Source organism: Heterodontus francisci, chromosome 38, assembly GCF_036365525.1.
Source record: "Heterodontus francisci isolate sHetFra1 chromosome 38, sHetFra1.hap1, whole genome shotgun sequence".
NCBI lineage: Eukaryota > Metazoa > Chordata > Chondrichthyes > Heterodontiformes > Heterodontidae > Heterodontus > Heterodontus francisci.
The window spans coordinates 33,361,536-33,380,017 of NC_090408.1; the positions used below are offsets into that span (position 1 = coordinate 33,361,536).

The 18,482-nt window shown below is 43.9% G+C and overlaps 1 protein-coding gene and 1 pseudogene across 2 annotated transcripts in view; one reads left to right on the forward strand and one right to left on the reverse strand.

The window, feature by feature from the left end:
* Window positions 1-1,254, forward strand: part of kif7 (kinesin family member 7) — a 38,638-nt gene extending 37,384 nt beyond the window's left edge. For both annotated transcript variants that reach the window (XM_068018056.1, XM_068018057.1), the window contains exon 18: window positions 63-1,254. In XM_068018056.1, the coding sequence (XP_067874157.1) occupies window positions 63-478 (416 nt within the window). In that variant the 3' untranslated portion in view covers window positions 479-1,254. The remainder of the gene's footprint in view (window positions 1-62) is intronic.
* LOC137352509 (UDP-glucuronosyltransferase 2A1 pseudogene) lies at window positions 556-16,951 on the reverse strand (annotated as a pseudogene).
* Between the last annotated feature and the right edge of the window lie 1,531 nt (window positions 16,952-18,482).

Below are 18,482 nucleotides of genomic sequence, written 5' to 3' on the forward strand. Positions count from 1 at the left end.
ATTGCTTGTATGCTGATCTGGGAAGAAAACTGTGAAGTAATGCTGGTTCTGTTCTGTTTCAGGTCTTGGAGTTGTTGGCAGAGCTTCAGTAACTGTCGACGGAGTGCTCCCACCATCTGGAAGAGAAGAAAGGGGGAATAATATTCCACCAGAGCAAGCACCTGTGCTATCAGCTGCTCTGGAACGGATTCCCAAATACAAAGAGGAATTCCGAGATCTGGTTCATGCACCTTTGCCATCCACTTGGCGAAGGTCATCCCTGCCGACAGAGGATCAGCCTGGACTGGAAGAACTCAGACTACGGGACTCACCGGAGCATCCATGTAATAGGGTGGTGCAGCCTGCAGAGGGTGCCATGCACTGGAGTATTACACCTGTGCAGAAATCCCAGAAAACATTCAGACAAGCAAGTCACAATACAAACATTTCTTATTTCAATCCTGGGATCATTGATGTCCGAAAAAATCCAGTGGGATAGCTGAACAGTTATATACCATATGCGATGTTAAAGAATGTATTTGTACAGATGCTCATTGCACAGTGAAGAGAACAGGCTTTGAAGAAATGAGTTTTTATTCCAAAATTTTCTACAAAGCAACTAGAATTTAACAAAGCAGTTCAAAGCAGGAGTCTGATGAAGCTCCAGTGAGTGGAACAGATATAGAAAAAATAAACTTATTTCAATGCATTTTTCGAAATACAGAAACTCAAGAATAACAATGAAATTAGTGATTATAACAGCAAGGGTGAAACTCAAGGGCAGAATCACAGCAAAACGAGGGATCAGAAATACTAGCATTGGGTGACTAAATGCACTGGCTAGAGACAAACTGACCACACACAGTGAGTGAGCTGTGGAGGCCTTTGGGAGTTCCAGAGTTTAGGTTTGATAGCTGTTCTCACAAGGAAGAATCAATATCATGTGGAACCCCTTTAAAAAAAAAGTGTACTTAATTGCTTTGCATATGTGTATGGTCTAGTGCTTTGTGTTCGTCTTCCTATTATGCATGTCCTGTATTTCTGAGTGTTTGGGTGGCCTTTTTTTATCTGCATTAAGTTGAGAAATAGTGGGAATTTATAAAGTTTTTCCACTTTGCTGTTTTCATTACTTGAAGAAAGTGCCTAATCCCAATTTTGGAACATTTTTTGTTAGTTATTTGCCAAAAGCTGTTTATAATAACAAGCAAAATGCTGGTAAAACTAAATGTTTTTGTTTACATGTTTAGGTGACACATTCCAACAAGGAATAAATCACGATTATGTAAAGCAATGATTTTGTATTTGTTGTAAAATGGACAAGCGCTTTCACTTGGCTATAGGCTGAGAATCAAGCATGCTAATTCACTGGATGAATATTCTCCAAAGGAACAGTTTATAAGTCGATTTTCTAATGTCTTATAGGTTGTCAAAAAATTCAGTTATGTATAGGGCTGGTCGCAGATTTAGACATTGACCTTTTGCCTTTAGGACATGGATTTAAATCCAGCCCAGATTGATGGGATGTGTACTGGTGTATCTTTGCTTAAGGGTGTCCCTTACCCTCCTGTTGAGTAACTTTCTGAACAAATTGGAGGGCTTTGCATGCAATGATGTAGTGTGTTCAGACCATCCCTTCATCTGTAGGGGTGTGTTGTGGGGGTTAGTGAGAGGGGACTTGTTGCATATGCCTCCAAAAAGAGGATCTCAGTCTGCCTGACACTTTCCCAGTTTTGGGTGGAGTCCATGCATTACATGCTGTAACTGGCATATGCCCCGTGGTGTCTAATCCACATATTTGTGGTGGAAAGATTAGTGTTTTTTACAGTTAGGGGGGTGGGATGATTCTTCTTGCAGCTAGCATTGAGTTGTGCTAGTCTGTGTATCTCAGCTAGATCTTGCAGCTCTGGAGACCGGCCTAGCAGGGGCATCAGTGCTGCTGGTCATGGCCATTCTGGATTCCAGGTCTTAGAAGCTGTGTGTTGGTGTGCATGCATGCGGTTATTCACTAGACAGAATGTTTGGGAGGAAATAAGCCAGTTGAACATTGAATGAACATCCTGAAACCAGTAAAAAAAACAATTCCAGGGTACAGCAAAGCTGAGTAAACAAAAATTTGAGTTTCTACATTTACTGGTCATTCGGACCCCATCCTTATACCTTTTCCTCAAATTCAGAACTACTGGATCAATCATTGTCTTACACCCATCATCTCATTGTCCACTTAAATAAATGCAAACATACAGTGTGTCCCTGCTTGCTTAAGTTTAAATCACTTGGTTTGACTCTTGGGACTGTTATCAATGGAGATATTGTAGACAAAGAAACATGTTTCCGTGCTGGAGAGTTTTAGATTGTTCTGATTTATTTAGGTCGGTACAGCTATATTTAGGTCGGTACAGCTATTTAATACAAAGAAATGTATTGGATCGCGTCCAAAACTGATACGTTTACTTGCCTATTCTTGATTCCTATGGGAACATGACTGCTTTTGTTCACTGTATAATTCTGTCTTACTTCTGTTGATAGCTGATTTTTGCACATTATTGCACAGGTCGAAAAGTGAGTTGGGCCGATGACACAATCTTGACTCCTGTCAATCTCAATGGGATCTGTAATGGATCTGTTGCGAAGGATCACCTCTCGCACATCATCATGAAGCAGGCAGAGGATGGTGATAATTTTTGCAGGACATCCCTACTACAACAGAATTTTCCAGAGTGCCTCATGATTTACAGAGTCGTAGGTCATTGACAATTCAAAAAAATGCTAATTTTTTTTTTATTCGTTGCTGGGATGTGGGCCAGCATTTATTGCCCATCCCTTATTCCCCTTGAGAAGGTGGTGGTGAGCTGCTGCCTTGAACTGCTGCAGTCCACGTGGGGTAGGTACACCCACAGTGCTGTTAGGAAGGGAGTTCCAGGATTTTGACCCAGCGACAGTGAAGTGATATAGTTCCAAGTCAGCATGGTGTGTGGCTTGGAGGGGAACTTGTAGATGGTGGTGTTCCCATGCATCGGCTGCCCTTGTCGTTCTAGGTGGTAGAGGTTGCGGGTTTGGAAGGTGCTGTCTAAGGAGCCTTGGTGCATTGCTGCAGTGCATCTTGTAGATGGTACACACAGCTGCCATTGTGCGTTGGAGGTGGAAGGTGTGAATGTTTGTGGATGAGGTGCCAATCAAGCGGGCTGCTTTGTCCTGGATGGTGTCGAGCTTCTTCGGTGTTGTTGGAGCTGCAACCATCCAGGCAAGTGGAGAGTATTCCATCACAGTCCTGACTTGTGCCTTGTAGATGGTGGACAGGCTTTGGGGAGTCAGGAGGTGAGTTACTCGCCGCAGTATTCCTCTCCTCTGACCTGTTCTTGTAGCTACGGTATTTATATGGCTACTCCAGTTCAGTTTCTGGTCAATGGTAACCCCCGCCCCCCCCCCCCCCTGCCCAGGATGTTGACAGTGGGGAATTCAGCGGTCATATTGCTGTTGCATGTCAAGGGGAGATGGTTAGATTCTCTCTTGTTGGAGATGGTCATTGCCTGGCACTTATCAGCCCAAGCCTGGGTATTGTCCAGGTCTTGCTGCATTTCTACATGGACTGCTTCAGTATCTGAGGAGTTGCAATTGGTGCTCAACATTGTGCAAACATCAGCGATCATCTCCACTTCTGACCTTATGATGGAAGGAAGGTCATTGATGAAGTAGCTGAAGATGGATGGGCCTAGGACACTACCCTGAGGAACTCCTGCAGTGATGTCCTGGAGCTGAAATGATTTGACCTCCAACAACCACAACAATCTTCCTTTGTGCTAGGTATGACTCCAACGAGCGGAGAGTTTTCTCCCTGATACCCATTGAGTCCAGTTTTGCTAGGGCTCCTTGATGCCATATTCGGTCAAATGCTGCCTTGATGTCGAGGGCAGTCACATTCACCTCACCTCTGGAGTTCAGCTCTTTTGTCCATGTTTGAACCAAGGCTGTAATGAGGTCTGGAGCTGAGTAGCCCTGGTGGAACCCAAACTGAGCGTCACTGAGCAGGTTATTGCTAAGCAAGTGCCGCTTGATAACACTGTCAATGACACCTCTATCACTTTACTTATGATTGAGAGTAGACTAATGGTGCGGTAATTGCCCGGGTTGGATTTGTCCTGCTTTTTGTGTACAGGACATACCTGGGCAATTTTCCACATTGCCAGGTAGATACCAGTGTTGTAGATGTACTGGAACAGCTTGGCTAGGGATGTGGCAAGTTCTGGAGCACAGGTCTTCAGTACTATAGCCAGAATGTTGTCAGGGCCAATAGCCTTTGCAGTATTCAGTGCCTTCAGTCGTTTTTTGATATCACGCGAAGTGAATCGCATTGGCATCTGTGATGCTGGGAACTCCTCCAGTTAGTTGTTTAATTGTCCACCACCATTCACAACTGGATGTGACAGAACTGCAGAGCTTAAATCTGATCTGTTGGTTATCGGATCGCTTAGCTCTGACTATTGCATGCTGCTTATGCTGTTTAGCACACAAGTAGTCCTGGGTTGTAGCTTCACCAGGCTAACAGCTCATTTTGAGGTATGCCTGGTGCTGCTTCTGGCATGCCCTCCTAGCCTCTTCATTGAACCAGGGTTGGTCCCCCAGCTTGATGGTAATGGTAGAGTGAGGGGATATGCCAGGCCATGAAATTACAGATTGTGGTTGAGTACAATTCTGTTGCTGCTGATGGCCCACAGCGCCTCATGGATGCCCAGTTTTGCATTGCTAGATCTGATCGAAACCTATCCCATTTAGCACAGTGGTGGTGCCACACAACATGATGGGAGGGTATTCTCAATGTGAAGACAGGACTTTGTTAGTGGGAATGAATCTGAAAGAATCACTCGACACTCAGGTCTGCTCCAAACATCAAACAGTTTATTGGATTACGCCGGCGGGAGCAGGTCACTGGGCAATCCAGATTCCTCTCCACCGGACAAAGGAAAATCATCAATATTTATATAGTTTCAAAAAGTCACTCAGCCCATCCTGGCTGGACACGGTCCAATCATAGTGATTATAGATTACATACATTGATTACTGGAACCAATGAAATTGGTTACTAGGCATTGAGGGACTGCGTGACTAGCTCACGGACAACTAGGGGTTGCTCATGAACTCATGATGTCTTCCAAACCCCCTTATCCACCATCCTTGGGTCTTATGTATACATAACATCTTATCTTAACCTTTTTACAGGCTGGTATCTTTGTCAGCATTCCATAAGGGCATCTGCTAGAGGCTGCTTAATTAGAGATATTCCACTTAATGAGCCTTTTTCTGTATGAATCTGTGAATTGGCCCTTATAAGGAATGTAGTCAAGTTAGTTAGCTAAGTCCCATGGTGCCTTGCAAACATTTCATTGCTAGCTAGAATTATATGTTATTGGTTATTCGTATAATATTTATTGCAGGCGCCTCTACCCTGGGAGTACAATTCAACAACTTCGTCTCCACAAGGACTGTGCTGTGGTTACTGCTACCAATACTGCCATGGACAGATGCATCTGCGGCAGGCAGATTGGTGAGGACGAGGTGAAGTATATTTTTCCCTCTTGTTGGTTCCCTCACCACCTGCCGCAGACCCAGTCTAGCAGCTATGTCCTTTAGGACCCTGCCAGCTCAGTCAGTAGTGGTGCTACTGAGCCACTTTTGGATGATGGACATTGAAGTCCCCCAGCCACCCTCAGTGCTTCCTCCAAGTGGTGTTCAACATGGAGTACTGACTCATCAGCTGAGGGGGTGCGGTAGGTGATAATCATCAGGAGGTTTCCTTGCCCATGTTTGACCTGATGTCATGAGACTTCATGGGTTCTGGAGTCAATGTTGAGGACTCCCAGGGCAATTCCCTTCCAACTCTGTACCACTGTGCTGTCACCTGCACTGGGTCTGTCCTGCTGGTGGGAGGTTGATGTTATTGGTGACATTTTTCTTGCAGTTGGCGAGCCATGAAAATCATGTCAGCAGTGCCTCTTGATGGCCTAATCCCACATTCAGATTTGGGGAGTAGCTCGTCAGCAAGTGTAATGAGCCGGTTCAGAAGCATTCTTGTAATGATCTTTCCTGCAACAGAGAGCTGGAAGGTGCCTCTGTAATTTCCAAAGCTGGATTTGTCCCCTTTCTACAAGAGTCTCTACCATGCATAAACTAATGTGATTAGTTCTGTATAATACTTGAAAATCAGATTCTTTCTGATCAAATTTAATGTGGGTACAGCATTTCCCTCTCCGTATCTGCACGCAAGAACTACTGTTGTCAGACAAGCTGTGATGCTTTACTAAGATCCTTTGTTAAAATTCATGATATCTGCAAAGGGAGCTGCAAGCATTAGATAATGAATTAAAAGTTTCTACTGTTTATGGAAAGAATTCAAAGCCCCTCTCCCAATTCGAAATGATAAATCTTACTGAGTTTTTTGTTTTTTTTTCCAAGCAATGTTACAAAGTTTCTTCATCAGTAGAACTGTCAGCACTGTAACCATTAGGAACAGAGACAGAAGGAAGATCATCACATCTACACAATAGTAAGCGTACCAGGGGAGTTGGTAAAATTCTGAGCGTAAATGTGCTGCACCTTTGTGTCGTGCAACATACTCAATCCAGAAAATGGCTCTCTCCATTGGAGACTCTGGTTGGTCCCTGTGGAGAGCAGAGAGTTTCTGCATGTTATCTCGATATGATGTGTTGTTTATGACCTCGTTAAGTGCCTGCAATAGATCTGTTGACTGCATGGTTGCAATATCTACCACTTTTGCTGCACCTCGGATTTCAAGTCTAAATAAATTGTCAAACTGGTCAAAAAGCAGAGGCATGCCAACTACTGGCACCCCATGATAGATGGCTTCATAAACTCCATTGGTGCCACCATGGGCAATGAAGGCTCGTGTTTTGGGGTGCCCCAGTAGGTCATTCTGAGGGATCCATTTTGCCAGTAGTGTATTGTTTCCTATGTTGGGAGGGATCTTTCCATAATACCTCCAAATAACTTTCTGAGGTACTTGAGCAAAGACCTCTGCTATTTTCATTGTAATATGCATTGGCAGAGAGCTGACAGCGGTCCCCAATGACATCACAATAATCCCATGTTTCCCTGACGTTTGGATAAACTCTTCAAACTCTGCTGTTAGAGGTTTGGATGGTTTACACTGGAAGCCTCCAATATACACAATATTTGGCATGGTGGGCCTCGGGAATTCAAATATAAAATCTACTCGCATCAGCCACACATCTGCCCTGAGGAGAACAGTCTTGATGTCTGTGTCTGGGCCCAGATATCTATGGCACAGTTCATTGTACATGGGATGAGTTAGAAATTCCGTAACAAATAGTTGAGAAAGAATTAGGAGGACATTTTGAGTTCTTTGGAGAAAATTCATTTTGTCTGGCAATTGTGAACCAGGGATTGGGACATAAGACATTGGTGATGGGGCAGAGAGAAAATGAGCTTCTCCACTGGTGATCCAACGAACATTATACACCAAAGGGAGTTTTAAATAATAAGCAAGTATTGAACCTGTAGCAAAAACAGGATCGGTAAGTACTAAGTCAAAGTTTGCATTTTCAAGCTTCTTTAACAAATTTTTGTTTTCAAAAATTGCGATACTTATCTCTCGAGACCAAATGTGACACATGTGTAGAAAAGAAATGAGTTCAGAATGGAATTTAACAGAGCCCCAAAGTGTCCAACCGTTCTGTTTGGCTTCTAGTGTCTTTTGTATCAAGCGGTGCATAATGTCTTCGTTTGTGTATTCCGAAAGGTTTCTTTTTATTTTAACCACAATGGATTCATACAGATCAGGCCCCTCTTTGATGTACCAAGGTGGTGACGGAATAAGCACGGTCATGTTGTGCCCGTGACGTCTCAGTTCTTCCAATAGAATTCTCATATTGATCCAGTGACTTCCCTCGACAGGTACAACCAATATGTTAGCCCCCTGGGTAATCGGACAAGATAGGGTGATGATAATACTAAGAGCGTATACAACCTGAAACTTGCTTTTCCATACAAGACACTCCATATTGTCAGTGAATGACACCCAGATCCTGTTGGAGAATTGAAGAGAAATGTTGGTATTTTAACATAAACTTGAAAACATAACCTAAAAAGTAGGAGAAGGCAAAGGCTATAAGGCCCTGTGAACGTGCTTCATCTTTCAATAAGATGAGGCTGAGCTACCTCAAATCTATTTTCCCTCTATATCCCTTAATTCCCTTCATGCTCACAAATCCATTGATCTCAGCCTTGAATATACTCAATGACTGAGCATCCACAGCCCTCTGGGATAGAGAATTTCAAATGTTCATAACCCTCTGTGATGAAATTTCACTTCAGTAATAAATGGTTGACCTCATTCTCATACTATGACCCCGGGTTCTAGAGTCTCTAGCCAGGGCTGTCAAGCCCTCTAAGAAGTCTATGCTTTTCAATGCGATCACTTTTCAATCCTCTAACCTCCAGAGGCATATGGGCCTATTCTGATCAATTGTTTCTCATAAGGTAGCCCTCATCCCAGGAATCAAACTAATGAACCTTTGTTGCAAACACAGAGATAAATGTATCCTTTCCTTATGTTAGGAGACCAAAACTGTATACAGTACTTAAGATGTGGTCTCTCCAAAGACCTATATAATTCAGCAAGATTTCCTTACTCTTGTACTGTAACCCCTTGCAGTATATCTTGGTGTACCTGCATGTTAACTTTTATGTGATTTGTGTACAAAGACACACAAGTCCCTCTGAAGTGGAACATTTCCTAGTCTTACCTTTAAAACAAAATCTGCTTTTCCATGCTTCCTACCAAAGTGGATAATTTCACACATCCCCATGAGTATTTCTGATACAAATATACCTTTGCAGAGCACTGCTTTAATCAAATTAGACCTGTGGGCTGAGTGACTTATATGAAATATAATTTTGGATGCCATAGCAGCAGATTGTGTTGGACTTGCAGCAGATAAACAGGGAGCAAAAAGTTCCAACACAGGATCCAGGATTAGGAAACACCAACTCGTGGCCAGGGAAAAGCAAGTTCTAACACATGACCAGGGAACAGCAAGTTCTACAATAATGCATCAAGAACCACCATTTCCAGCATAGTATATCAGGGAGCAGAAAATTCCACTAGTAAGTTCTGACCAAGTGTACTCGAGAGCAACAAATTCCAGAACAATGTAAACAGTGATTGATGAGGAATGATAATTGCACAGTGTTGAGTACCAGATGCAACTCCTCATACTGAAACAGTCTGCCTGCATGCAGCAAGACCTGGACAACATTCAGGCTTGGGCTGACAAGTGGCAAGTAACATTCACACACAAGTGCCAGGCATTGACCAACTCCAACAAGAGAGAATCTAATCATCTCTGCTAGACATTCAGCCGTATTGCCATTCTACCACATTCTACCCTCTGTAAACTTGAGGTCATCCAAAACTCTGCTGCCTGTGTCATGACTCACACAGTCCTGTTCCCCTGTCACCCCTGTACTTGCTGACCCACATTGGCTCCCAGTCAAGTGACAACTGATTTTAAAATTCTCATCTTTGTTTTCAAATCCCTCCATGGCCTCGCCTCTCCTTATCTCTGTCCAGTCCCACAAGCCTCTGAGATATCTGTGCTCTAATTCTGGCCACTTGTGCATCCCCGATTTTAATCACTCCACCATTGGTGACTGCTCCTTCAGTTGCCGAGGCCCTAAGTGCCATCCCTACAACTCTCTGCCTCTCCACCTCGCTTTTCTCCTTTAAGACACTCTGTAAAACCTACCTCTTTGACCAAGATTTTAGTCATCTGACTTAGTGTCTCCTTATGTGGCTTGGTATCATATTTTGTTTTATAATGCCACTGTGAAGTGCCTTGGAACATTCTATTGCATTAAAAGCACGATATAGATATAATTTGTTATTGTTGCTGAATCGTCCACCATCAACATTCTGGGGGTTACCATTGACCAGAAACTTAACTGGATCAGCCAAGTAAATACTGTGGCTGCAAAAGCAAGTTAGAGGCTGGAAATTCTGTGGTGAGTAACTCACCAAAGCCTGAGTAACTCACCTCCTAACTCCCAAAAGCCTGACTACCATCTACAAGATACAATTCAGGATTGTGATGGAATGCTCCCCACTTGCCCGAATGACTGCAGTTCCAACAACGCTCAAGAAGCTTGTCAGTATCCAGGATAAAGCAACCCACTTGATCAGCACCCCATTCATCACCTTAACATTCACATCCTTCACTTCTGGGGCACAGTTGTGTACCATAGACAAGTGCATTGCAGCAACTCACCAAGCTTCCTTTGACAGCACCTTCCAAACCCGCTACTTTTACCACCTGGATGGACTAGGGTGGCAGATACATGGGAACACCACCACCTGCAAGTTCCCCTCCAAGACACACACCATCCTGATTTGGGGCTATATTGCTGTTCCTTCATCGACACTGTGTCAAAAACCTGGATCTCCCTTCCTAACAGCACTGTGGGTATACCTGCCGAACATGGACTGCAGCGGTTCAAGAAGGAGGCTCACCACCACCTTCTGAAGGACAATTAGGGATGGGCAACAAAATGCCCATAAATGAATTAAAAAAAGGAACTTTAAGTTCCAGTACAGTGACCTTGGGATTTCCACCTTGGTGATTTGCTGGTTTGAGCTCGCTTGTCATGAATATAAGATTTGTCGTCACTAGATAGGAATAAAAGTTGAAGGTGCAAAATTTGGATTTATTTTGGAGTGCCAGTCAGCACCAGCAGCTAGGGTGCCAAAGCATATGCAGACAATCACAGCCTTACATGAGAGCTGAAAAAATTGTACAAAGGGCTCAGCAAAACATTTGCAATTAGGAAATGGGCGACACACAATGCCCGGATAACCTAATTAAGAAATGGGGAAGGACATTGTCACATCGTCTGATGGTCCCAGACCACATCAATTCACCCCTGTAAACCTTTTATGCAGAATACACATTTTTTACTGTGTCCGGAGGGACAATGCCAAGTCTCTTACTGTACAGGAACATAATTATCAGCTCACCGGAGGCCATTGTGCTGTGGCCATTGCCAACTTAATACCATTAAGTTGTAACTGATAATGCAAACATAGATAAACTGTGCTGATTTGGACCTCGGTGGAGAAGCGCCTTGGCTGTCCAGCGTTGGCTCCCCGCATGCATAATAAATGCACCACTTGACTATTGCAATTGGACTCCAAGTGTTGACATTTTGTAACAGAATATTTCTCATACCTTTCAATTGGCATAGTCGGCAGGATACAAAGGACGCAGGACACTGACGGGGAACCGGGACGAGACACTGTGTGAGTACATTTCTATTCATACTAAAATAAAAACAAAATACTGCGGATGCTGGAAATCTGAAATAAAAACAAGAAATGCTGGAACCACTCAGCAGGTCTGGCAGCATCTGTGGAAAGAGAAGCAGCGTTAACGTTTCGGGTCAGTGACCCTTCATCGGAACTGACAAATATTAGAAAAGTCACAGGTTATAAGCAAATGAGGTGGGGGTGGGGCAAGAGATAACAAAGGAGGTCTAGATTGGACCAGGCCACATAGCAGACCATTCTCCGCTCAGTCCGCCAGCAGGACCCTGAGCTTCCGGTTGCTTGCCATTTCAACACTCCCCCCTGCTCTCATGCTCACATCTCTGTCCTGGGATTGCTGCAGTGTTCCAGTGAACATCAACGCAAGCTCGAGGAACAGCATCTCATCTACCGATTAGGCACACTACAGCTTGCCGGACTGAACATTGAGTTCAATAATTTCAGAGCATGACAGCCCCCCATTTTACTTTCATTTTTAGTTATTTTTTCTTTTTTTTTAACATTCTTTTATACATTTTTTACAATCTTTTTTTTTGCATTTTTTTCATTTCATCTTAGTTTGTTCAGTTTGCTTACCCACTGTTTTTTTCAGGTTTGCACTTGCTGCTGTTCAATATTCAGTGTATTAACAGCTAATCTGTACTAATGCTTTGTCTTTCAACACATCATTAACATATTGTTTGCCTTTGCTCCTGACCTTTTGGTCAGCTATGTGGCCTGGTCCAATCTAGACCTCCTTTGTTATCTCTTGCCCCACCCCCACCTCACTTGCTTATAACCTGTGACTTTTCTAATATTTGTCAGTTCCGATGAAGGGTCACTGACCCGAAATGTTAACTCTGCTTCTCTTTCCACAGTTGCTGCCAGACCTGCTGAGTGGTTCCAGCATTTCTTGTTTCTATTCATACTAAATCCGACTCTGTCCTGGCCCAGGAAGTGTCAGGTGCCCCGCATATTCGAAACCTAGACTCCAGGCAATAGTTCAAGGGGTGGTAAGGGTGGGGTAGAAATGCTTGTATTATAGATTGTTGTAACTACATTCGGTATTCGTCGCAAGTAACGAGTTTGGTCCAAGGGGACCTAGGTAAAACCATACTGCTGACAACAACTATACCCCAACCGTCTTACCCAGAGATGGCCAGTAGTGAGGAACTCGAGTGGGGACCAGAGGGATCCCTGACACGGCATTTGGCCGGCAAAATAAGGAATTGATAAACAAAATGGTAAAGAACAATTGGAAATCATTTGACTCACCCGCCAATCAGAGAAACTGGTGGGATAATCAGGAAAAAGACAAAGATGATAAAGCATGGATCCTAATGTTAAGACAACACTTCGAGTTGAGTAAGAGGGTAAATAAAATGTTGGCCGACAAACCCCAAAATGAAGAGTTAGAACGGGCGGAAAATGTCATTTCGGTGTCGCCAGCACTAACACCGCAATACACGGAATGGTGCTTGGATCGAAAGATAATGGTTGAAGGAAGTTAATCGGAAGATTCACATGGTAGGTTCTAAAACACTGTGTGAACAGTAAAAGAAAACCTTGTGTGTATGTAAGTTGGTTCAGTTTTCTGTTTGTATGTTTTATTAGAGTGTCCTGCTTGATTTTGTGTGTCTGTGCTCCAGTATTCAGTGTCTATCATTGAGTGGATGTTGGAAGTCTTAAAATCTATCGTGCCATGCTCTTGTGCTGAGAGACAGAGATTCATGTCTCTGATTTCTCTGCGTTTGTAAGCCACTTAAAGGTTGTTTCACCCCTTGTGGTCTGTTTTTTTTTGTGATTTAAAACCATTGGTTGTTTAATATGTTTCAAGAGTTTTTTTAATGGATGTAAGTGAGAAAAGAAGTTATGATAACATGGATATTGAACTGTCAAAAGAAACAATTGTTTTATTATTCTGAGATAGAGAGCTATAGGGGGCTTTCTCTCCCATCCTCTCCCAGGTTTAAATTTTGTCTGAAGTTTTACTGAAGTTGTGAAAATTCACCTTTGTCTTGAGTTCCTACTTACAGTTGTTTCAAAGGGGACCTTGAAGAAAGAAGACCTTAGAACCCAGAACTTAAGTTATTTTCTTTTGTTCCTTTGTAAAACATATGCTATATTAATTGATTTAAGTTGATAAAGTTTAAGGTGTGTGCAGGGAGAATGCAAGTGGGAAGCTTCCAGTGAGAGAATGTGTGTGTGTAATAAAGGTTTTGTGTGGAAGATGTATGTTTTAAGTTTGTTTTTTGAAATTGTGATTTTGTAGTCTTAAGTTTTACTACTTTTGGGTTAAAGGGGCTTTCACAATGGGAATTGTGACCTTGTTGAAGGGGGACAGTAATGGAAATAAGCATATGTTCAAAGTTATAAATTCGAGCTGGAATTTCTGATCAAAATTTTGATTTGTATGGAATTTTGTTTCGTTAAACATGTGGGGATTTTATTCCGGACAGAAATTCACACATGCGAGTTAGAGAGTGGGAAAAAAATACACTCAAACTGTGTGTTTTAAGCTCAGACTGTGGGAAGAACAAAGGATCATTTGTCAAAAGGAATTTAAATGGTGAAATAAGACAATTTGGCAAAATGTTTTTTTTAATAAAAGGGTTTTAATTTTGGGACAGGGAGTTTCGTTTGTTTAGAGGCAAGACCTAGTGAGCAGGGCGGTAAGAAGAAGTAGCCGGACACTCCGATCTAGAGTGCCCTGAACACCTCCTCGCACACCGACCCCGAACCGCAAAAAGGCCCCAACCTTGGAAAAACAAAAAGGGGACGCAGTGATTGTGGCACACAGTTTAAAGTAACATGAAAGGAAGTCTGACCTCTGGAGAGAAGATCTCTCAGGAAGTGTAAACTTGTACATAACCTACGTCTGACCTGTGGAGGGAAGACCCCTCATAGAGCAGTGCTATTTTATTTTATTTTCCATTTCTGCAGAAACAAAGTCGAGCCAGGAACACAAGACAGGACGTACGCTGTGATTAAGTGTGATGATAATCCTGATTGGAGCAGCTCAGACGGATCGAGGGTGCATCAAGATTTCTTTCACTTATGGGTGTATAGGAGGAGCCAGGCCCACTGTAACACAGGGGGAAATAACAATAACCGGATAACCTCCATGCCAAGATGGGAAGAGGCTTGTTGTCAATAACCATTGTCCTGCTATGGCAGCCACCTGCATACAGAACGTAAACAGTGAAGCAGCGGCAGGTATAGGCTTGTGTTACAAGAATGTCAGCGATGGGTATTGTGTGAAAGGAGCTTTGAACATTACTACAGAAAGGTTAATGCTCTTCAAGTGCGGCACCGGGCTTATGCAATTATCCGTTGGAATGATCGATGGAGAGGGCCTAAGGCAGAGCTTGGATGTGGGAATGGAACTCCGATGGAAAAATGAGGGCCCAATTTGATTCCAGATCAGCGATGGTTCCGACGAGGAGCACAGATCCAGGTACAATGTGTGAGGGAGTTTTCACAATTTACCTTTATACCTCGGGACCACAACAACTGGGGTCACTGTCCCGGTAAAGAGGACGTGGGACTGACAGATACACGGCATTGGACCGTAAGGCCTAAACACGCAGAGTTGACTACAACGGCGGAGCCCCGGACCGACGCCACCACGCTATCACAGGACACAACAACATCCCAGAGACTATCTTGCCTGGACATGACCCCTGGCCCACGAAATGGACTGGTACTGTGTAAGAGCAGTGAAGTGTTATCTGATAATGCTAAACATGAAATTGTACCAGTAATTGTGAACTTGACAGGGATACAAATGCCCGAGTATTGCAGTAATCAAGCGTCCCTACGAAGATTATACAAATGATTATGTAAGGCTGTGATTAATCAGGCGGCCGATGCCACGGGCGCCACTAGATTTAGGAGACATGCTGCTTTCCATTGCCAGAAGAGAGGATTAGTTAACAATGTACTGACAGGGGTGAACACAGGGACCTCTCTGGTGAACTCCCTTGATATTCAACAAATCGACTCTCAGGTTACAAGTTTTAAGGGGATCATAAGACAGCTGCTCTTAAGAACAGAGAGGGCAGTGAAGCGGCGGCGGCCCTAGGGAGTATGGAAGATGCATGGAACCCTGATGGAATTTGCGGCCACTCTTTAGCGGAGAAGCTGCTGTGCTTACCCTGTCAGGTAAAGCTGTCAGGAAGATAGGAGATCGGTCCTTCCCTGGTGAGGCTGGAGTGGTCGTTTGGGGGTGGGGGGTGGGGTGTCTTGGGTCCCGGGGGTGGGTTGGGAGGCAGGGGCGGCCCTCAATTGGGCACCCTGTGCCTGACTGCCATGGCCCCCCATGGGGTGCGGAAAGGTAGGCAGCTATCGCTGGGCGGCCTTGCACGTCCCCAGCACGCCCACTTGCCACAGGTAATATACCTGTGGAGGCGAGCGAGGGCCCTTAAGTGACCGTTAAGTGGCCACTTAAGAGCTTTGATTGGCCTCGGGAGGGGGGGGTGGTGGGTGGGGAGGTGGTGGTTGATCCCCCTCCCACCACCCCGCCTAACCATTGTAAAGTTGACAGGATGCGGGAGCGCGGCGGGTAGGCCTCCCGGAGACTCCCGCTGAATTTTACGCCACCCCCACGCCACCATCAGCGGAAAATGCAGCCCTGTATCTAAATTATTAAGAAATACAGTGAACAGTTGAGTCCTGAGCAAAGATCCCTGTGGATTGGCACTCGACACATCCTGCCAATTAGAGCGCCTGCTGATTATGTCAGCATTATCACTACTCCCTCTCTCCTGCTCCTCAGCCAGTTTCCGAACCAAGTCAATAATTTGCCTTCAATTCCATGAGTTCCAACTTCAGCTCTTTTGAGGACCCTCTGGTAGTCCATATAAATAACATATATTGGCATTCCCCTGTCCACTACTTTAGTCAGCTCTTCAAAAAATTCAATCAGAAATCCACGCTGGCTCTGTCTGATCTGATGAAAATTTTCAAGCTTTTGAGTCACTTTATCCTTAATTATAAACTTATAAAGAGACTTTACAAAGAGACTTATAAACAGACTTAATTATAAAGAGACTTGGCAGTTGGCAGGAAAAAAGACAGAAGCGCAAGGGGAGAGCCAATTGTGTAACAGCCCCGACAACCAATTTTATCTGCAGTACCTGTGGAGGAGTCTGCCACTCTAGAATTGGCCTTTATAGCCACTCCAGGCACTGTTTCACAAACCACTGACCACCTCCAGGTGCTTACCCATTGTCTGTTGAGACAAGGAGGCCAAAGAAGAAGATGAAAAACAAAGAAGACTAATTTCCCAACAACAGATGTAAGGTTAGCAGGTCTCCTCGCTTTTCCTCTCAAACTCTTCTTAAATATGGAGTGACATATGCAATTTTTCAATCCATCGGAATAGTTCCTGAATCAAGAGAACTTTAGAAGATTATAGTTAGGGCATTGGAATATTGTTGTTCAGAAATTAAACGCACTGCTGCAAATCTGACCTCAGCCTAACCGGTAATTTTAGCTGGTAGCTTATGAAACTTTTTTGTCAAGAAATTATAATCTTTCACTTACTGATGAAGAATAACTGGAGAGCTGTAGTAAGTCGTGTTTTCCTGGTAGCTGAGATTTCAACTGAAGTAACAGCAGACTGGTTGGTCTGCAGTCTCAGTGAATTTCTGATTGTGTAATATTAACCTTTGTGTGTGATCTACTATTCATGTATAAAGTCAGGGTAGAGGGCAGCAGAGAATAAATAACAAAGAGGTAATGGAATAAAAGGCATAGGGATGGTAATAGTTGTAGTAAAAGACAAAGCTACCCTATCACAGACTTACTGTTTTGTTCTTCCTCCCTGTCTTCCCTTTCAACAGCATAAAAACCATTACATTTCTATCTTCCTTCGGTTAAAGAAGTCATAATCCAACTCGAAACATTAACTCTGTTTTGCTGTGCACAAATACTGCCAGACCTGCTGAGTATTTCCAGCATTTCCTATTTTTATTTCAACTTTTCTCATTGGTTTGCAGCTCCCGAGGAAGCTCCTTTGCTGTGCAACTCTTTCCTTTACAATCTGTTGCCATCCTTTTCCCTTTCTCCCCCAATTTCTCTCGTTCACTGTTTAAGTTTCTTGGGGCCACTGCCCATCCCGATCATGCTTGCTGTTTGCTTTCATCAGTGAGCACTGGATCTTTGCTCATGTCTAACTTCCAAATTCCATGGACTTCTCTGCTGTCAAGCCTACACTACTCCACTAGACTGCACTGTCATACTCAGTTGCTGTGACTGATTTTCTATTCAGTTGCTGAGGTTTAACATAACTTTGTCTAATTTACAGCCCATCCCCCGCCGCTGCTGTTACCTGCGGAGATTATGACAGTCTGACTGGGTTTTCAACTTTATTTTGTAACAGTTTGGTTCTTGGCCAGAATTTCACTCTCCTGAGCTAAAGCCCATTTCTTCAACACTTCTGGATGTTACGGTGACCTCTAAATTTTGTTGCTATTTTTCTGCCCCATGATTGATTCGGCAACATCTCCTGGCTCTTCATTCCCAAAGGGATACTTCCAGCAATGTGTCCTCTGGCACTCTGCCCTTCAAATACTTTCTGGACTCACTCACCCTCCACACATCTCTCCGAACCTGGCCATCAGTTTGGCAAAGCTCCAAGCTGACTCCACCATATCCATGTCAAACTATTGCCACCATAGTAACTTTGACTTTAATTTTGGTTTCCCTTCTATTGTTTCCCCTCAATTCCTCATTTTCGCTCCTGTAGTTATGCCTCCTTTCATTTCTCCACTCATGAATGTCATGACCCCTGCATCAAATTCCAAGCCCAAGCCTTCAACACACCTCGAGCTATCCACTCTATTGCCATTGTCCCAGTCGTAACTTACTCTCAGATAAGCCTACAGCTTCCCTGTGCCTCTCTCGACATCCTCCAAAGGGCCCAACAAGACACGTGTTGTTGCCTCTTCCCATGTAGCAACCACAATTGCTCCAGCCTACTCTCTCTCCAACCGTCCAACCCAGCGCACCTGCTGAAAGCTAATTTTGCCAAACTCCTTTCCATCTCTTTCATCCCTCACAGAGCTACCATGTGGACTCTGCCAGTGGATCCCAGCTATGAATGCCCCTCTCCACAGCTCCCTCCAGAATATCCATTCATTTGTGAACAAAGCCCTTGCCATCCATAAGC